Here is a 21,775-nt window from a genome sequence, read left to right as displayed (position 1 = left end):
CATCAAGTGCATAACACAGAGGTAATCAGCCTGATTTTTAGTGACTTTTGAGAAGGTCAATTGATGCACAATGAGGCAGATAGTTAAGGTATGTCGTGCTCTTCAGCAAGGCACTTAGCACTCATATTATATGTGACTGAGTCAGGTCTTTTCTGCCAAGGCCAAATTATTGTTCTCTGTTTTAGTTTCAGGTCTCTGAGGTATTTAATCACACCTGACTGAGAGTTTCCATCGATGCCTGCAACACGAGGAATACAAAATCAAGTTAATCAAATACAATTGCTGTATTTGGATTCGAAATGATTGCTTTCAAAGGTGCGGTCGTTTATCCGTGCTACAAATTGCTAGTATCACGGCATCCCGAGCTTTAAAGAGCAGCTGAGAGACGATAATTAGATGAGAGGTGTAATCAGTCTGCAATCGAGTTGGCATTTTAATCATTTTGGACTGTATGTCCAAACTTTTCATGAGCTTGACATTTGAAAATGCAAATAACATGCTCGGTGCACAGAAAACGAGAGGAATGCATTAAGTGTGTTCCATGAGTCAGACATGGCAAAAAAAAGGTGAGTTGGAGGCAAAGAGAAAGATACTCTTTGGATTACTGAATTAAAGATGTAAATTTTAACATTTCTGCAAGAAAATGTCTAAAAAAGACCTCAAACTTTTATTTTTGTTAAGTTGTGTACTTCCATCCATCAAAAGTTTCATACAATGTTCAAACCAGGAGAAATCCGTTATTTTATTCAAGGTAATGGTGCGTTTCATTTGGTCATGTCGCTCTATAACTCCTGGATATACGCCTGAAGATACGTCAGACAGGGAGGAAGGAAGTCTGTAGACGTGATGAAACATAAACATGAAACTATAATACTTTACGTCATCTGTGAATCTGAGTCAGAGAGACTTTCATCGACAGTGATGGTTGTTTAACGATGGAAACTACTCCCATGGTCTCATGCTATCTTACAACATCATCAAATATGTATTTTGTTTTTTAATGTTTTGATTGACGGACCCCGAGTGGCAGGAAATACATACTGTCTGCATAAGTCTTGCAACAGCCTTTCAGATTTGAGTTTAAGCTTCTGAAATCAAATGGCATAATCCTTTTCCTGAAACCCATCACAAGAAAAGAGACTATTTTCTACAGTAGGTTGGAGTTGGTGTTGGAGGTCAATCTTGAAGTGCAGCATCGTCCAATACAGACTTAGTTCTTGGGAAGCTGGGCTGTTTGTTCCATGGCTGTTTCACTTCTCAGCATTTGATTCGATTGATTATATGCAACGTCTTTGAAACCTGTAGCCATCAGATCTGAGCCCGCATTTTAAATATTCTCCTCTCTTTTTTTTCCCCAGTCAATCAGAGAAGTGACCGGCTACGTGTTGGTGGCTCTCAACCAGTTCGACTACCTGCCGCTGGAGAACCTACGGATCATCCGTGGCACCAAACTGTACGAGCGTCGCTACTCCCTGGCAATCTTCCTCAACTACAGGCGGGAAGGGTACTACGGCCTGAGGCAGCTGGGGCTGCGCAACCTCACAGGTCAGAATCATTGATTGACAGATGTCAAATCTGAAGGTAGGGAAGGCGATGCTGGAGAAAGATAAGTGATTTTGAGTCTCATTCCCAGGTCATCCAATACTGCTGCTTTGGGTCGATATGGTAACCCAAAGCATCGGTATTTGACGACCCGGGAATGAGACTCAACCATCGACTATCTCTTTCCAGAATCGCCTTCCCTACCTTTGATAACATGCTACATACTCAACAAACTTTTGCCTTTTTCTTACTTTTTCTTTGGCTTCACTTCATCTCTTAGGAGGCATATTAATTAAATCAAAGTAACAGGCAATTTTGATGCAACAGAGCACCACCAAATAACATATATTTTATAATAATTATGATAAATCATTGGAGACAATTTGCAATATTAACTCCCTCAGGAGATGATTTATAGTGTCTGAATTAGGAGCACATTTTTCAGCACACTACAAAACACATCGCCAATTCTTCCACTATAAATGCTCGTGTTTGACTTGTTTTTACACCCACATATACAGCTTTAGTAGGGGCCTTTTAATTAAGTCACAAAATTGGAACTCAACTTTTGAAGCTACGTATCTGCTACCCCAGCAAATTAATCGCCTGTGTTGCTGTATAGAGGGATCAAATGTCTGTGAAAAGTCCTATTTTCCCGTTAATTACATTTTTGTTTACACACTCAAAAAATAGGCTTCTTTCAAAGAGCAAGTTTTTGGAAGTGGTTGTGTTATGTTTTATGTAACAGCTGTTCATTTTTTTGTCGTCAAACAAGAGGGCATAAGCTAAAGCGGATTGCGTTTTAAAGGGTAGCTTTTGTCTGTGTTAACTGTATCTCAGTATCAGATCTTTGAGTCACGACCCGTGCATCAGTTAATCTTTGCCATTTTGGTGGTACCCAGTCTTGGAGTGACCTTCCAACTCCAGTCAGAATAATAGAAGCACTATCTTCTTTTACTGGCTTTTAAAGTATCTGCTTTACTGTCTTCCTGCTGAATCATATCTTCTCTCACTTCTCTCCGAATAGCGAATTTCCTCATTAGCTGTATAAATCACACGTGTAATTTTCACAGATTGAGCCGCTGCTGAAAGGTTCACCTCAGGAGTCGGGTGTTGCCTTTTTGCTTTTTCTTTTTTGGCATTACCATCGCTCCAGGAGAGAAACTCAAGCTGTCGTAGGAGAGGCACCGGCTGAGGGACAACTGTCACATACAATCTGAGCAAAAGCAGTGGAGCTCAGTCTTAGGGTCACTCTTTTTTCTTTTACAGCCTTTTTTTCTGCTCTATTTGATGCCATACCGTCGAGAGTGACGGGGAAGATGTTCAAACAGAGAGAAGCTGTGATACAGGATGAAGGTCAGGAGCAAAAAACCCAAGCGTTGGAAGAAAAGATGAGGTTGTCCAAGGCTGTGCGAGACAGTGTCAGCACTTGAGGGGATGTACTGAATGTTTGAACATCGGGTATAGTGAAGTACAGTACATGTTAAACATGTTGAGTGAATAAAGTAAAAGGCATTGGACTTGAAGGAAGAAAGAGAAACTTATGTTCTTTACTTTTCTTGTAATATTCTTCCACCTTGCATATTGAGATACTTGTAGATGAGGCCGTGAAGCCTCTTCGAGTCTCGACAAGGCTTTTTTTTGTTGCTCATCTTGTTGGACTTTGAAGGATATTAGCTGGATTTCTTTATGGCAGAAAAACAGGAAAAGAGCTCTGTTCTTCCAGCACGAATGGAGCTAAATCTTTTGGAGAATCTCACAATGGCCAATGGGAAGAAAAATCATGTCCAACACGTATGTCCTCTCAAGTACAGCCAAAGAACAAAGACAAATTCGCGAGATGCTGCCAATCCCCCTGACGATTTGTTCATACCAAGGTGTCCGAAGTCATTTTCTTGTCCTGTTATGATTTAAAAATGTAAAAGCCGCTACATGTGGCACCTTTGAGGTTAGTTTTATGGCTGGATTTTGCACAGAAGATGCCAGAGCATCAAAAAAAGAAAGGGTATAAAACTGGACCCGATCCCACCACGGACCGACCACGTGGTGCGTGCCCTAAACTGCCAAGCCACCAGCACGCCTCTGCTGTATCACCCCTTTGTTGTATTTTGCCCGAGGCTTCTTCTCTGGCATCGATCTGCCCAGCTTTACACCGCTCTCCTGTGGGCATTGCAATTTATCCTACATCCATCCTGCGTTCCTACTGCAGGCAACTCTGTGTCAAAGTGTTTCACAGAGGAGCCAAATTAATTTGAGTCTCAAACAGAAGTCACGCGTCCTCCAAGTCCTGTACCAACCTTTGTAACTTTTTGGGGGGGAGGGGGGGTGTAGATGGAGGACAAATACAGGAAGCTTTCAACAAGCACAATAAAATCTGCAGACGTCGATATATTGATGAGAAAACCCCATCAGTGTTGAGAAAAGCTTGACAGCAGAAATTCATCCTGGGCTCTTACGCCATCGACTTTGCCGTAGTGTTTTTGTGATTGATGGCGGGGGATCAAACACTGATCCATATTAAAGCACATGACAGATTTAGTGTAATAAGCAGCCTTTTTATGGAGTCTGAACACGGTGATAAAGGACTCCTGAGAGCTTTAAGGGCATGCTGACACCCTGAGCTGGTAAAGCAGTAGGGTGCCTTCCATTTTGACCATCCCTTTATAGAAAGGGAGGCCTGAATAGACCTTTTCTCCCTTTCTGACTCATGGATACGGGAAGCAGGGGTGCTGAGGAGGCTGCGGTACTACTTAAAGTGAGGCATCATAAAAAATATAAATTGATTGAAGAAAAAGTTTGATGAGAGACAGGTGAGAAAGAGGGAGCGTGAGAATATGAACAGAAGGGTCCACAATGTTTTAAAAACATTCTTTGATCATGAAGCCTAATGTTACTTTACAATTCTGCGGTTGATCTTTAAAGGTCCAATTTGTAGGAAAGTTGACTTTTGAGTCTCAACCTCGAAGCGTCTATTTTTTATTGAGTTGGGAATGAGACTCAAAAATCGACTTTCCTACAAATTGGACCTTTAACAAGCATCTTTCGGTATCTCAGATGAGAACTGGATAAAGCTGCATGAACATAAGTCTCGACATGCATCTCGAGTGACCACCTGTGATGGATCTCCCTCCTGTACATCCCTTCTGTACATCGCTGGGACAAACAAATATTATTTTTACACATAAAAGAGGAACAACTTAATGTCTTACAGTTGCCGAATTTACAAGAAAGCCCAAATAATTAAGAATTTGTCATAGATGGTGTTTCACTAAGTTTATAAAGTTCCTCCTAACTCGAAAACTATTAAAATTGATGGATTTTCTTATGGAGTCTGGTAAAATTCTCTATGGGTTACGTCTCTCGCACACATCCAGGGCCGTCTCTCCCTCTTGACTGTGTAGTTGCTGCTTAAATAGCACAACTATTAGATTTGAGTAATCCTAGCCATTCAAATTAATTCAACATTAATATTGCATAAGATTTACTGACGTCATCATATAGACTGTCCCCTCAGCACCCCCAACTGTGACTGACTTCCTGGTCTGACTCATGAGACATAACTCACGTTGCTCTTTCCTGTTTTCTTGCTGACGTCTCATGACTAACGAGTGCTTATTTTGTTGTTACCAGACGACAAATAACTTGGACTGAGAGGATCATAAAAAAGTCACAGTTATTGGCTCCGTTCTGTTTATGTTTTTCCTTTAATTTCATGAGGAACAGCTCGAGTTTGCTCACCGGTACTCCGAGTTATTTTCTTTCCCCCCGAGGTGAAAATGTTGCATGATCAGTGTCCTTCATAACCTTCCAGGAATGAGGCAATGATTCAGCCAGTGGACCAATGTTTCTGTGCTGAACTCCAGCCACTACACGGTACATTTTAAGAAAAAAAAAAAATCAGGATGTTTTTCTTTATGTAGCCGAAAAAGGCAGAGTTGAAAATGCAAGTGAGGTATCTTCAAATCTTCCTGGGTGCAGTAAGGTATCCCTTGCATTATTTATGTCCACAATACATAATCTACATCTCCGACTTTCTCCTATTTTCTGAAACTTTTTCTTGGACTGTGTTGATCCTCTGAGGCAGAATTTACCTCGGCTTCACCGCTGTGATTCAGGCTCTTCTCCACTGGCCCCCCGCCTGTCTGGCTGGCACTCTGAATGTCTCCTGTTTTAGCACATGCTCAGGATGGGTGCCTCACATCGCTAGCCCTTTAGCCCATACTGTCTGATCCCAGAGCGCCCCGATGCTGCAATTAAGCCAGATCCAACCATGCATATGGATCAGTGCTGTTCCTCCTGATTCCCTCCACTCCTCTGCCTGGGACCAGCTGAAATATACAGTGAACTCTCTCTTTTAACTCACAATTAGGCCTTATTATTTTCCTTTCCCGGTGATGAGAAAGCTGCATGCACATTTGCTTGAATTCGTATGATGAAATGCACTTATTTGTGATTCATGTTGCAGCCTACCACCATATCTGGAGGGGGTGTACGTGCCGGCGTATTCAGCGTTTCTCACTGCTCACAATACATTAAACAACAGCTTCACTGCAACTGTACCCCTCTGTGGATTCACTCCACAGTGGGAGTCCACAGAAAGCGTGGAATTTAATTTGGCTGCGGAGTCCGTATGCATAAAGCTGTGCGGTCTTTACAGTAATCTGTGTTAAAGAAACTCCTCTGTTATCGACTTGTTCAGCTTCACCCTATGATGCCCCTGCAGCTCCCTGTAAGCCTTAATAACCTATAACAGGCACACACGGCGCATGCATCACACTGTGTGCATACACATAACATGCCTCGCTACACACTGCAGTGCTAATTACCCCACGCTGCGCGGCAGCGGTGATAATAACTACCATAAGACTCTCGGAGCTGATGAGGTGGCGTGTATGAAATGGTTTTCAGATCCAGATTCTTTTCTTCTTCGCTTACGTTTTGCATTGTTTGTGAGTTTCTTTTTTTCACATTTTTTTTTTTCCACCCTGTGAAATTGCCCATTTGGATGGGCGCCAAATGGCTCAGCGTGCCCCAAAGAGAGCTCCGACTCCAACTTCCCATCTGGCAGCCGTGCCCCCCCCTCCCTCCATGCTCGTGTGCAGAATCCAAAGCACCAGCTCTGCCATCGCCTCTCTTTCGCTTGCCTTTCTCACCTGTTTCCCTTCCCTTAAGGCTCACTGGAACTGCAGCGACGCCGCCATGACTTCACAACCTGGCAACGACCCAAACATCGCCCAATTCTGAGCTAATAATTCACCAATTCTGCCCCGCTAATTGCAGGATTTTTGTGAGTATTTTGAATGCATTTAGGCCAAATTAGCAACAGCAGTTGCTGCTGAGATGAATTGATTAATAGACTTCGTCTTAATTAACCCCGTGTGCATCTTTATTTTTAGAGCATGACTATTGATTTACCGGCTCACGAGCACTCTCAGCAGTTTCTCATTTTGGAAATAAATGGAGACCTTTCTTCCCGATTAAGGAGATATGCAAAGTGATGATGGGAGGGAAGGCACCACTTTTATTAAAGGTGTACAATGTATGGCCAAACAAACTAAATAAACAAACTCTTTTCTTTTTGATGACTGAATAAACAAACTGACCTTAAAGGACAGTTTCATACTGTTTTACTTTGTTTATATGTGGCGGACCCTGCCACCTTTCTAGCTTCAAAAAGTGTTCTGGGACCTTATTTTCCTCCGGGAACAGCTTGTTTATTCTCTTATGGAAAAAAAATAAGTATTTCTGAGTATTGTTACCAGTGTTGGGCAATTTACTTTCAAAATGCAATATATTACATATTACTAGTCCCTCATTTTAAAGTCTGTGTAGAGTAATACATCACTTATTACACTAATAATTAATATTTTTAATTGGGTTCTTCTAAAACAAATAAAACAACAAACGCTTCACTCCGTTCAGTAACATGTATTGTAACAAGTTACATGACACAACTGTAGTAATATGTTATAGAAAAATGATTAGTAACGCTTTATATAACTCTGTTACCGTTAAAAGAAATGTATGACTGTAACTTACCTCATTAATATTGTAATGAGTTTGAATGTCTGCTCCAAAACTACATTTTCCCCTTTAAGCAGACTGATATTTCATTTTATGTGAATCAAAATCGTAAGATCGTAAGAAAGTCTCCTGAGAGTCGCCAAACTTTTTTTTCTCCTAAGTGTGAATGGGATCTATACAGTAAATCCCCTCAGTGGGGAGTAAAAAGATCCAGCACATCAAAGATATCATACCCTCTGCTTATTTGAAAAAAGGGTTCACACCTAAAAGGAGCATCGTACAGCGCTCCAGCTGACTGATGTTGCCTTTTCATGCATCCATTGCTCGCATCCTTCTTCAACTTATTCCCACCTCACGTTCAACTCAAATTAACGGACATCGGGCTGTGTTTGTATGTCAGGTTTACGAGGGGAAGAAAAGTAAAATGGGGCGGGGGGAACCCTGGTAATTGTGTTTGAAATTTGCATAGTAAAAAACCTACTTCCAAAGCCTCTTTATTTAACATAAAGCTTGTGGTGTGATCTCCAAAAAGTGGTGTAATTACAGAAAGATCAAATAGAGCAAAAGCGGCTAATGCTAATACCCACTCGCTCCGGACTGTTCTGAGGAAGAGGGAGAGTGGAGGGATGGGGCCCATTAATAATGAATTCAGTGTCATCATTAAGGCGCCAAATGATTAAAACATATCTCCCAGCTTCAAACGCTGCTTTGCTACCCCAGAAAATGCTGCAGTCGTGGATGTGCAGAAGCGAGCGAGCCCTTCAGTCTGCTTGTGAAATAAAGTTTTGCTTTTTTTGCTTTCATCTTTACCCCCTTCTTTTTTTTTTTTTATTTTCTTCTTTTTTTTTTTGGAGTGTTGAAACACCACGGCACCAGCGTTCCCTTTTGAAAACAAAAAAACACTCCAGTGTTATGTAATGCGATGCAACCCGTCGATCTGCACAGACATTTCTTAGATATGCCAAGCCAGGTTGGAAAAACATCTTTGTTGCACACTCCTGAGTCCTCTCAGTTGCGTTTGCACCTGGAGAATACAAAGCCCAGCCAAACGGAGCCCAATAGCCTGCCGCCTGTTGTTGCTCGGTGTCTCTTCTGAGGAACAGGCAAGATAACACGGCATCTCATTAAATAAAAGGTGACTTTCATTGACATGCAGACTCACAATAGGACGTCATGTTGGACTCCGGTTTATTTTCCCATCCTTTCATACTCTTGCACCTAGAAGTCATTGTAATGCCAGGCCTGTGCTCGGGTTTTATCCGTGTCGTGCAGTCAGACACTAGTGTTTTGTTTAAATCCATTGACAAGAAGACTCAGGCTTCAGGTTTGTCTCCATTAGTGGCTGTGGCATGTCTGGAAGGAGGGTGAAATGATCTCTAATGGAATGGTAATAGTCCCCCAGGGCAGTGTGTCTGCTGCCCTGTGCACCGTTCTTTGACGCGAGGGTTCACTTCCACCGGCTGACACACTGTGTTCTGCGGGTCAGTACCAGCTGACCCTCGCTAACTGAGCTGCCTGCACACCTGACAGAATAATAGCCCTTACGCCATAATACTGTGTAAGATAGCAGGGGAAAAACGCCCCCAACGCCCAACTTCCCAATCCTGTGTTAAATGTCAAATTGTGTCTTTAGGGAGTTAGCATGGGGTAGCCGGTTAAACCCAGAGGCTCATTACAGAGAAATGACCGGACTGCCTGCCCTAGCTTAAGTTTCAAAGATAGGAAGATTTGTATCATCCTGTTGCAGAAGCAAATCCTTAACTCATGGCTGTGTCCTACTTGTGTAAATTGGCACTCGTCTGCTGCCTGTATCCATGAAAACAGCTGTCTCACCTCACCTCAACCTGAGAAGCTAGGTTGCCATAGCTAATAGCAAAGGAAAACAAGCTAACATCAGTGTTATCTTCTAGGTTAACATCAGTGTTATCTTCTAGGTTAACATCAGTGTTAGCTTCCAGGTTAACATCAGTGTTAGCCTCTAGGTTAACATAAATGTTAGCTTCTCCAACATCAGAGTAAGTTTCTCCAACAGTCTAACGTCAGTGTAAACTTCTCCAAGAGGTTGACATCAGTGTAAGCTTCTCAAACAGGCTAACGTTGGTGTTATCTTCAGTTTGAGAAGCTTTTTAAATTATAATCTTTCAGTGTTCATGTTTCTCTCGACCTCTCTACCTGTCATTTTCAGGGGAGTTATTTTGAATTTCAGTTCAATGTCATCCTAACTTCCTGTCATCCCAGGATTCCTATCTTCGGTCGGTTGTGTAATAGTAGAAAATGAATGAATGAAACATGAGATTTTTTCCTAAATGCAGTTGTGCAGCATGTTCTTGTAATGCCAAACATACATCAGCTTCATTGCAGCAGAAATTGGGGCGTGATAATAATAAAGATTGGCTAACTACCTCCTGGGAGACTCAGAACCTACAGGTGGATAGTTGGTGGAGGTGGAGCTGGCAACATTGGCACCAAATACAAAGCAGGGCAGCACAATGCTCTTTGAAATAGCTTAAAACCCATGATTTCAACATGTCATGCTCCAAACTTAATATAAGGGTGAGGGTGAAGGAAAGGAGGTTCGGATATGAACGTTACAGAAAGGGATTCAAACGCTCTGCCTGAAAAACTAATTTTCTGACACAGCACTGAATCATTTGGTGGCACCAGCTGAAAGTATATGCTGCTCAGATATCTGTTGAATACTTTCATATATTCATGCATCTATCATAAATGAATGATGGGAAATTTTATGCAATATCGTAGACACAACCAAAACCTCACAGCTCGAGCTAACCGTTTCTGTTCAGAGTGGAAGTGGTGGGTGGTAAGGCTGAATGAGTCAGCAATTCCTCACCAACAGTCCCTGGAAATCCCACCTAATCAAGCCAAATAGCCGTGACTTCATCGAACTTGCTCATTAGAGCTGAATTCACTTATCGGAAGATTACAATTACTTGTGAGCAGACTCTTGTGTTCCCCTCTTTAAATGATCCGAACCACAAGTTGTAAGCACCGTTTTGGCGTTTTAGAGAGGAAAACCTCAATTTTGTGTAGTTCGGGGAAAGAACAATGAGGCTCTGATGTGTTCAGGGACATTACTGAACATTGCTGCTGCTCAAAAATGTAACATTTCCTCCTTGATATGCTTCATTTAATCTGTATTCCACTAATAATCGGAATGATAGCCCTATCAGGATAAAAAGGCCTCATTTAACCACCTCAGTCTGCAAGACCTACTCCTCCTAACTGCAGGCGTGATTTAGATGTGTTGACCAGCGTGAGAGTGGCTGTTCATTTAAAAACAGCAATGGTGGCTCCTCAAGAGGTTAGCGTAGCTGCTATAGCATCAGTTACATCACAAATGGAGAGTATATGTCATTTAAGGATTTGCAAAGAACGACACTGAAGGCTTGAAGATGATTTCCGAACTTGCTCCACTGGTTGTTGCGCTCTCCTACTGTTGATCTGATTGGTTGAAGTTAGCCCTTGATAGACAGATGGTTCGTCCTATGACCTGCCAAGTATATTATGAAAGTGCCTTCGTTTTTCCAAACAGTTTCGAGTGGGGCTTTCCCAGATGGTCCTGGGTAAGAAACCATCTGGCACCCCAGGTTAGCAATCATTTTTTACCCAATAGATGTTCCTGCCTGAGAGACTCTCCACCAGAAGACTAGTTCGTCAAATAATACAAACACAGCTCTACACTGGAGATCTTAAGATGGCAGCTGTTTGAGTACATATCATCTTATATGCCCAGCCTAGAGCCCACAACAGCCAATGAGTGATCGTAGTTCAAATGGTTCAACGTAGGCAAATTTGACATACATTTCCAGGAATAAGAACAGGCTAGCTGGTAAATCGCTGATAAAAGTTGAAACACTTTGCACATGTATATTCTGATTAAAAGGCCTAGTGCCTAGAGTCTCTAATCAGACTAATCTCATCGGGTTGAAGAAATATTGTCCTTGTAACCTCATCTATTGAAAGATTATATGCATCTCTACAGTTGAGGGAAATTTGTTGACCATACCTGGTTTTGAAACCTTTCTTTAAACCCATCTGATAACCCCAAAACTACAATGTCATCAAGCTAAAAACAAGGCTGACAATCTGACAATGTAATTATATTCAAAGCGCCTGCTTGTTTGTCTCACCACAAGGCACATGCTACCCTCCTGACATTGCAACATATTTGTATGCTTTGGGGTCTCGAGGGAGGAAAAAAAATGAATGGCGTATGCTTTGTGCTTGACTTTGGCTTGTTTTTAAATGACATTTTTGGGTCCATTATTTTTTTAAGTGCCCCGCCTCAGTCCAAGCCCCTCTTGAGATCTGTTGTGTAACTTCCACTCCAAACTCCGAATCCATTAGAGCGGCGAGCACGGCCAATCATTATCGCTGATGAATACGTGCATCCCCGGCAACTGTTGACGAAGTCACAAGGTAGAAACGAGAGGTGTGCTGGACTGGCTCACAGAGCCTCACACTAAATATACTGTAGAACCAGATGGAGGCAATTTACTGGTCATAGTTGATTTGCTAGTGTGTGTGTGTGTGTCCCAAATTACCCAAGTGGAGGGATGAGTGCTGCAGCGCTGTGCCAGGAAATGACAAATTGCCCATTTAGCCCATTGTAGGTGTCAATTTTAATGCAGCTCTGTTTTTGACACTTCTTAAGCATTTTGCTCCGTGAAAATATGTAATGAGTCCGATTTGAATTACAAAATGCTGCGTCAGACTCGTGATGTGTGATTGTGTGTGTATGCATGTGCACTGCAGGTGTCCAAACACGCACATATTTAGGCTCTAAAGGAACCTTTTTCTCTTGGTTTTCCTGACTCAAGAGTGGACAGTTAATAATAGTCCAGATTTCAAGTTATGAGCGAAGCCGCTCAGCAGTTTTACTGTCTCGACGACTCCCCTATGGTCCATTTCTAGTGCCCCCTAAATTTTAGTTTGATGTTCTGAGCTCAGGCAATTGTACCAAAACACTATTTCCAGCACAATAACAGAGCAGGGAGTGGACTGACTGTCGAGGTAACTCCACTGTAAAACAACCTCTCACTGCTGTTGTAGAAAAACAACATGGGGCAGCAATTCTGGGGTTGTTTGTACTTTGAGACCGAACCTGGCAATTTATTTGATGAGTGAGTTGCATGACCTCTGGGTCGCTGAGACCTATTAAAAGCTCAGTATAAAACTTCAAAAACACATGACTGGTAAAAGTACTTTTTTGCAGATGTGTGGCTTTTTTGAGCTTTTGATTTTAATTGATTTTGCCCAGTTTCCTAACTTAAAGCAGCTACAAGGAACTTTTTTGTTGTCTTTTATTTTGATGGCCCCTGTGGACCTGTAAACTTTCATACGTTTGCATTGGTTGCACAGGAGTAGCACTACTGTTAAGCTGAAGCTAGGGTTATCAAGGTTCAAGGTTCATTTATTTGTCTTTCTACAACACTGTGTTGTACAAAGAAATGCAAGTTGTAGTCCTTGGATAGTATACAAAAAACTTTATTTTATTGTTCAAATGTAGTTTGGAGGAATGAGAGGCTGCTTCATAGTCTGGTGGTATGGCAGCGGATGCTTCTGTATCTTTTGGCAGACGGCAGCAGGGTGAACAGACTGTGGCGTGGTTGAGTGTTGTCTTTTAGTATCCTTGGGCCTTGCTGTGTTAAAAGCCAGTTGTTCTGCTGCTCTCTGCCAAAAGATACAGAAGTATCTGCTGCCATACCACCAGACTACAGAGCGATTCATCCTCAGCCCTATGCCATTTTAACGTTTTTCGTTTTTGGGATCCAACCTGGTGGCAGGCATGAAGAATAACTATCTAGAAAAGGCCAATCTTCTCGATGATAGCCTTGTTTACTTATGTAGGTCATATGGAGGCATCAGTATTCAATTAAAAACTGTTTCATAACCAGTTAAATTTCCTCATTGTACGTTTAACAAAACTTACAAAATTCTGTGTTAATAGAAACTTCCCCAACACATACGGACACATCATGGTTGACCAGTGCCGTCCAGTTACCCAGATTAGTATTCAGTGGAGCTCCCCTCTCTTTGGCCGGCTCTTTTGTTTGCCCGTGCTGATTGGAGGGCCTCTGGTTAATTCAGATGCAGGGAAGCGGTGACAGAAGAGGGCTTATTAGGGCTGTGAGCCCATCCCGCCTTAAGTGCAGAGTCTCCAGTTCCATTTTCATTTGCCTCCATTATTGAATTTGCTGGCTTCTCATTCGCCCTGATTGCATTTTGTGTCACCTCTAAAAAAAATTTTTTAAAAACTGGCCTCCCCCAGAGGTACCGTGACACTCAGAGGGGAGACTTACATTATGATTGCGAAGTAATGAGACCGGCAAAAGTTAGCAGAATACTTTTTTTTTTTAATCCTTGTCTTTCAAATTTTAAAGACATTTTTTAGTAGCCCAAGCCAAACATCCATGGGAATTTTCCCTGTCATGATGTAAGGGAAAGAGTGAGGAAACTTACCAAAGGAGAGCAGAAGTGAAGTGTTTATGTCTGTGTTTGTGTTTATAAGACGGAGAGGAAGCGTGACAGACGGGTGGAGCAAGAGTGGGTGGAGGAAAAGAAGAAGAGTGATGGCAGGGATTCATTTAGCATCCGTCGGAGCTTTATAAGTATAAAAAAAAAAGAAAAAGAACAGTGTCATCTCCGCCTCCACCTTCTAGCTGCCTCCTCCAGCACCTACACAGCCACCATAATCTTCTAATGTGAAGCGTTTTTCATAAGGATTCATCGCAAAACAATATCATTCGAGACTGCGAAATTTAATCAGGGGCTTTAAAACACAATTATGGTTATCGGGGAGGACGCGGCAGCAGCGCTCCGGATCGTGGGAGAGGAGGCGGGAGGGGAGGGAGATGGAGGGGACCTCCCCCGCACTGTCTGCGCCCTAGCACTCCTCTCCCATTTGTCACCGAGTACAATATCTCTTTGGCTGGCAGAGCTAATAATGGAGAAGTGGGGGGAAACGGGACTCTGGAGACCCACCTCCGCCTTGCCGTGAAGATCAGATAAGTTCTCCTCAAGTCAGAGGCCCCCCGAGCCACCGTGGATCCGCTCGTAAGGATCGGATCATTTATAAAACACAGCACACGCCTTTGACAGCTTTTTAGGTGTGTGAATAATGCAGGTCTTTATAAAATGTGCAACCGCGAGGAGCAAGATGTTTCCCCCCAGCCACTTTGCACTTTGAAAAGTTCTTTTTGGCCAGTCGTGCCACCGAAACCCCTTTTCGCTGATGCTTCCTTTCGTGCCTCGAGGCAAACTAGTTGCCATTTTCTGTCTCTATTATCTCAGCGATCTGCAGCCATTTATCTACCAGCGGCTTGTTTGCAGTCTGGAGACTTAACAGTTATTCATGGGATTTGAGAAGTCGTTTTCACTTAAGCAGCTACTTTCTCAACAGCCTCTGTGTTTCTTTTTCCTTTTTTTCCCCCCCTCTTTAGAGTAAACACGCTCGGAGGCACTGTACATTGGAGTGCTTCACAATTAAACACAGAGGGTTTCCGAAGGGACCGACTGCTTGTTTTCCAGCCCAGTCTTGTGTTTACCTCAAATCATCGGGTTTCTTCGTCTTACTCTAAATTGGCTGAGGCGAGAAATCCACAACTTTCATATTAATTACGGGTAGTTTGATTTTTAGAAGAGACCTAGCCGCACGCACATACTGACCCCGGCACACCGATAGTGCCAATTAACCATCCCATTCATCCACACGCAAACTTCCTCTTCCTCATTCAGAATTCCCACTTGTAACACTTCTTTCTTTCTTTTTTTTAATGAATATCTCTTTGTTCTCTTCCTGCTGGGGAGTGCAGTTCATTCAAGACAGCATATTGTGGGCAGTCCAGCCATAAGATGAAAGAGACTTCTACACTCGTGTGGGGAAGTCTGCGCTTTATTGTTCCCCGGGTTTGACTGATCCTGTTGCAGCGCTCTCTTGTTGCCTCGTATGTGTTTGTGAAGTTCAAAGTGCTCTGCGGAAACCTCAGTACGGAGGCCGGCTGATGGACTGTTTCTGTGAGGACTGTGCTATTTTAATGTTATTTCTATAGATGGCTAACTTGAACACATTGTCATCCAAGGAGAAATTGAAAATGTTGCGTGAGACAGCAAAAAGGACTCAAACACAAACCTCTCCGTCTTCCTGTTTCTCTAACTTGACTTTATTGGCTCTCATGCGAGTCATTATTTTCCAGAGTCGCAGATTTGTTGCGGTTTCAGCGGCGTAATGTTCATCGGTGTTCCCTGAAGAGGTTGCACTCTAAGAAAATGAAGGCAATTTGTTTCGTTCCCCACTTCGGCACCTTCTGTCATGCCAGCTGTCTGCGCTGTGTCACAGGCCACGTAGAGAGCCGGGAAGTGATGCATGTAAACGACTGCAAAGAGCTTACACACACATACCGTAAACTCTCAAATAAAAGCCAGTCTTCAAGTAATGCTTTGGCCTGCTGGGTCCCTAATAAAGGACACATTAAAAAAGAAAAAAACACATGCATGGGGGGATGAAATTAATTAGCTGACATGCTAAATGCACAATAGTCTTAATTTCTTCAGTGCAACATCCCTCTCTAGCAAGAACTGACATTTAGCCCTTTCAAACAAGTGTTAATCTACCAGTTGGTTTGTTGACTACCATTTTGAAGCCTCCAGTTTTGCCATCTTGTTTATTTAGGCCATATTTGGACAATAGGGTGGAGCTATGCAGCACAAACTGTGGTGGCGTTTTGTCTATGGCCTGAAGCATACCCTGCTTTATCATGTATTTTGCTCTAAATGGTACCATAATTATAACCAAATGAACCTCATAATGGATTGAAGAAGACTTGGAAGTATTGATTGAGACCATGAACTCATTTAGAAACCTATTACTGAGGTAATAAATCAAGTGAGAAGAAGGGTCATTTTCTCATAAGCTTATATACAATCTGATGTCTTTTTGCAACCAGTGGAGGCCATTAGAAAGACTGAATGGATCTGACTGAAAAGTGGTGGACATGCCATGGTGGCGCCTTGTCGATCACAAGGCAGCCATGCCCTCAAACATACCCTGCTTTATCATCTATTTGACCCTAAATGGGAGCGTAATTTACTAAAAACAACATCATGCTGTGTTGAAAACTACTTTAAATGAGATATTGAGACCATAAACTCATTAGGAAACTATTTACTGAGGTAATAAATAAAGTAGGATCATATTCTCATTAGCTTGCATACAATTGGACTTCTTTTTGCAACCAGTGGACTCGCCACCTGCTGGCCATTACAAAGAATGCAGTTTTAAGGCACTTTTCAGACCAAGAAGCTCCGTGCATATTTTAAACAGACGATGCTTCCGGGCTGGTTTTCAGGCTCTGCAAGGTGCTGGACAGCTAAACTAACCTGTGACAACTGGGGCTAATTACTGTAATGTCTATGTATAGTGTACAAGTAAGTGCTCTTTCATTAAGTGTTTGCCTTGTGTGCCCTTGTACATAATTAGTGTGCGGAAGCTCTTTTATGAATTTACATGAAAAAGTCTACCAGGAAGGGTTTATGTCCTTTGAGCCACTGCAAAAGGCTTTTAATGTGAAATAAATGAGCAGGAAGTTATGGCAGCTTTAAGGACCCATGTTGTAGAAAGTGCAATGTCTTTTTTGATTAAAAATAACGTTAGGTGCTATTTAATTACTGTAAAAGTATCTAAACCCACAATCCACGGCGATATGAACACAGCTCGTCCCCCAACACGGTTGTTGTTGCAAAAGGCAGCAGAGCTGATGGGGAACTCACTTATCGGTGCCTGCTCAGGCCTGTGAGAGCTGACCAATCAGTGGAAACTGGGCTTTTTGGGAGGGGGAGGGCCTTAAAGAAACAGGAGCGGTCGGACAGAAGGTGAATAGAGGTGCTTCGGGAATGGACCATATGAGAAGAATTATGTATTTTGAACTTTAAAACATTTTCTGTTACCCAAACTAAAAGTATCAACCTGTAAATAAGCATAATAAAATTAGAGACAATTAGCTAAGGGCATGTCTCTTCATTTGCATGTTAGAAAGTAAACCCTCTCTGCGCTTGAGGTAAATAAAGCGCATGAGAAGAGCATTAACCTGTTTTATAATGGATAATATTATTGGATCTTCCTGGAATTTTTATGAAGAAGGTGCATTTGAGTTCATTTTTATTTTGGAAAAGAAAACAAGAAAAATTACAAGGCATCCCCTCGGGGCTCTCTGCTTTTCTCTCTCGAGCACCGAGTGATTAATTGGCATTTAAGAGGTAAAGCCTCGGCTTAACTCTCCAGCTCTGCCTACAAATGCGAGGCTTTGTCGACCTGATGCAACAGAGCTCCAAGATGCTTTTTGCTGTTGGACAGGAAGTGTTTATCATAGGGATTTTGTATGTCTGTGTGGTGCGCTTTGCATGTTCGCTTGAGGATTTTCAAGGTACTTGATTAAATGAGCATTCTGTCTGCTGTCTTTTTTTTTTTATGCTTGCATGCACGTCTCAGGGCTTTCATGTGAGTTTAAGTGTGTGTGTCGAGAAAAAGAAGGCGCCCGACTGTAGAGAGAAAGAGTGATCATCTCGATTTCTCTGTTCCCCGTGCTCAGCAAGTCGGCCCATCAACGGAGTGAGAAAGTGCGTTTATCGCGGTAGGGGATGGGTGGGTCTGAGGGGTGGAGGACGACAAGGATAGAGAGATGATCCTAATAAAAAAGAGCAGAGTGGATGGCCTGAACTTACCCTGCTTGAGTTGTGTGATATGTGACACGCCCGCCCCCAAGACAAGACAATAACGGCAAACGCATGGGCTCATCAGTCGAGGACGGATCACTATTACGGCCTTATTCATCAGCATAATTAGGCCGAGAAAGAGATGTGGGACAAGTGGCTAGCAGCGCTGATGAAAGCTCATCAGCGGGCTCCCTATGGAGCTATGGCCACTGATTGGCGCTCGGGCCATCATTGCCTAGAAACTACTTCAAAATAGGGGCTCTTCGCTCTGCTGAACGACAGTAAAATGAACTTAATTGGCTTGCAAAGGCAGCTTGGCACAGGGATCATTTTTACTACCTTAACAGTCTGTGCACTGGTGTGCTTGGCCTCTGCTTTGACAGCGTGTGATGCACAATACACATAAACATTCCCAAGAAACCTCCAAATTTGAATATGCTCTTACCTTGAGCTTTTACAAACAACTCTGGCGGAAATCTGCTTCCGATTCTGGCCCCACTGTTCGTTCCATTGGTGAAAGTGGCAGCTAATTTCGTAGTTTGAAAAATAACTGTAATACACTGGGTGTGAAAAGGTTACTTCCTTATCCTGTTCCCCAACATTATCATGTTTCCTCAAGTGTAAAGTCATTAATTTCAGACCAGTGTTTTGCCCTTTAATTAGTTAATTTATCAACTTTAATGGCGGCACACAACACAAAAGCTTTTTTCGTCGTGTAGATTTATTTGTGTTCTACATAGTTATAATCTGCAAACCATCAGATTGACCGGAGATAGATAATGAGTTTACTTGACAATGAGAAAGACTGTTATCACCCAGTCCTGATGTACAGTTAAATAGTCGAGGATATTTAAACGCAAAACACAAAGCTTATTTCAATTGTGGAAAAGAGTATAATGGCAGGCATAACATGAATAGTGACAATAATCTTTTTAATGTTAACTTGTTTTAATTTTCTAATTTTAGGCCAAGCAACTATACTCAAGTGGTTTCAAGTTTTATAGCTGTGTCTATCATTGGTTGTTGAATATGTGTAGCTCAACCAAACTGTGACTTTATTTTATACTTAAATTATTAAAGATAGCTATATTAGCCAAGCGTGACCAAGTGTTTATTTTTTTTTTATGTTGAGTAACTATGTAATGTATCATAAACAACATGACTGAATGTATGTAAGTAAGGTAGTTGTTTTAACCCAAAGCTTGATCTTTTACTAAACCTAACCAAGTACTTTTGGTGCCTAAACCTAACCAAGTAGTTTTGGTGCCTAAACCCAACTATCTTACGAGCCTTTGTGGAGGTGTCCCCACTCCCGGGTTGGGAACCACTGACCCAAACAATACACTGTCTATGGCATAAAGTGCCGGGCTAGCTCACAGCAAATAAAAAAGCTTCCTATGAAACGCTTTATTATCTTTGTCATCTGAGAGTCTCAGAATTGTGCAGCCCAAAGTTCAGTTAAATTGTGTGTGAAGAATAGGTAGCATCATCACTTAGCAACTGGTAGGGCATAAATGAATACAGAAACAAGTTCAGTTCTGACTGTTACTTTCATCTTATTGGAGGTCATCTGCTTGTTTAATGATATTGAAAACAGGCAGGGATCCATGCACCTTCAAAGCACTGTCAAGTACCTGAAGGAAGGGGAGAGTAGTTGTAATGTATAATCAAGTGTGTTTATACCTTTAGATGTCATATCTACTTTGTATCATATCTTTGTTCGTTAGAGACTCCCCCCCTCTTCCTATCTAAGCGAACGATATGTTCTAGTTTTTATTTCAGGGTAGTTTTGCGTTTAGTTTTTCGTTTATAGCAATAAGTACCCTTCATATGGAACACGGGCCTCTGGAACAAGTTGCAATTGTGCGATTGATAGGACTGGATGATGTGGAAGACAGGCAGTAAATGCATTTCGTGAGTGGGGCCATTAAATAAAGTCATTCCTCGATTGATTCAGTTTCATATGAGAAGATTCTCCCAATCATCTACTCCTCACATCCCGCTCCACATCAAATTTAATCCCTGATTCTACATGACACTCCAACTTTCTCTCGGTGAGATTTTATTTTTCCCCCCCAACCACCACTGAGAGACACTTTGTTTCACGGCCAAGAGAGATGTAGCAAAACGCTCCACCAGAGACGGTCTTGAACCAAAAACATGACCTGAGCATATGGCAGCGGAGCCATCAACAGCCACATACACACATGAAACGGCATCGCTGGGAACTGTGTCACCCAGCGAAGCACCCGGCAGAACTGACTGCTTTGGTCCAACATAGAGTCTATCAAAGGGGAAGGTTGTGAGCTTTCTTTTGCGTCCTATTAGTCCATTTAAGAGGCTACAAGGTCCATCAAGGCTTATTTTTCAGTCTAGGGGCCATCTGTAGTGCAGAACTGTGATTGGGAAAAGTGGTAAGTTAACAGGTTGCCAACAATGCTCTTTTCAGCTCAGATAATTTCGACAAAAACTGCTATTGCAAATGTTTGTATGGCTGTTAACGATCCTTAAAGCAGTGTTCCAGCAACTGATGACATTTTATTTTAACATTATACAGTAAGGGCTGGAATCTGCCTCATGTGCCACTGACCAGCAACCTTTCAGAACCAAAAATGATGCAAAATTAAACAAGTGTATTTCTCAATGTCTTGTTTTGCAGTGTATTTGTGATCAGTACTGAACTAGCTTGGATTTTCTGTTGAAAAATCATTATTGTGGCCATTACTGTCACATGCTCTCAACAATGATTTAATCCAGATGTTCATTCTCTGGATCTGTGGCCCCTGCGTTCAGTCATAAACATCTACAGTATAATATGTACCATCTCATTGGGTAAAGTCTGCAAGGTTTCCAGGCTGGAGACCCCAATTTTTTTTTGTCATTCACCAGTTTGGAAACCAGAAAAAATAATTTCTGATGCCCGAGCCAAGTGTCCAACCAGATGTTTTGTAGATTTTAACCACATTTCTGGAATATTCGCAAAAAAGAAAATGTGCGTTTCCATCGACTACTGTCGTTCAAACATTTGGTGGACTTTGGTGCATCCAGACAAATAGTTGTTGGTGCCAACTGCACCCTGACACGACATAAGTAAGAGAGCGCCAATCAATCATGAACAACCATGTTGAAAACAGGAAACAAATGTGGCATTTGTGGTAGTTGTGTCCCTTGAGTTGATGGAGCTAAATCTCCAATCCAATGCTGTTAACTCACTGAAAAAGAAGAATGTACAATAAAATTACATTATTATTGTTAATAGCCATGTGGAAACAGGATAGAGATACGGCATTTATGTATGTTTCATGTTTCAAGTGCCTCCTTATTGCTCCACACTTACATAATATTTCTTCTGCCACCATTTTTTTGTTTTTTTCAGTGGATCGGAGGCTTGACTGACATTCAAATCACATGATTTATATGCATAATGAATAACGGGTTAGGGTCTATTTCCATTGGACACATTTCAGCTATTTACACC

At 42.0% G+C, this 21,775-nt stretch overlaps 1 protein-coding gene across 1 annotated transcript in view; it reads left to right on the top strand.

Moving 5' to 3' along the window:
* LOC140992385 (receptor tyrosine-protein kinase erbB-4-like) overlaps positions 1–21,775 on the top strand; it is a 295,571-nt gene that overhangs the window by 180,016 nt on the left and 93,780 nt on the right. Inside the window, exon 3 of the mRNA XM_073462698.1 lies at positions 1,359–1,545. Coding sequence (XP_073318799.1) covers positions 1,359–1,545 — 187 coding nt within the window. The remainder of the gene's footprint in view (positions 1–1,358; positions 1,546–21,775) is intronic.

This window comes from Pagrus major, chromosome 24 (assembly GCF_040436345.1).
Source record: "Pagrus major chromosome 24, Pma_NU_1.0".
Taxonomy (NCBI): Eukaryota; Metazoa; Chordata; class Actinopteri; order Spariformes; family Sparidae; genus Pagrus; species Pagrus major.
Note: the sequence above shows the minus strand (reverse complement) of the source record. Positions and strands in the feature narration are given on the sequence as shown.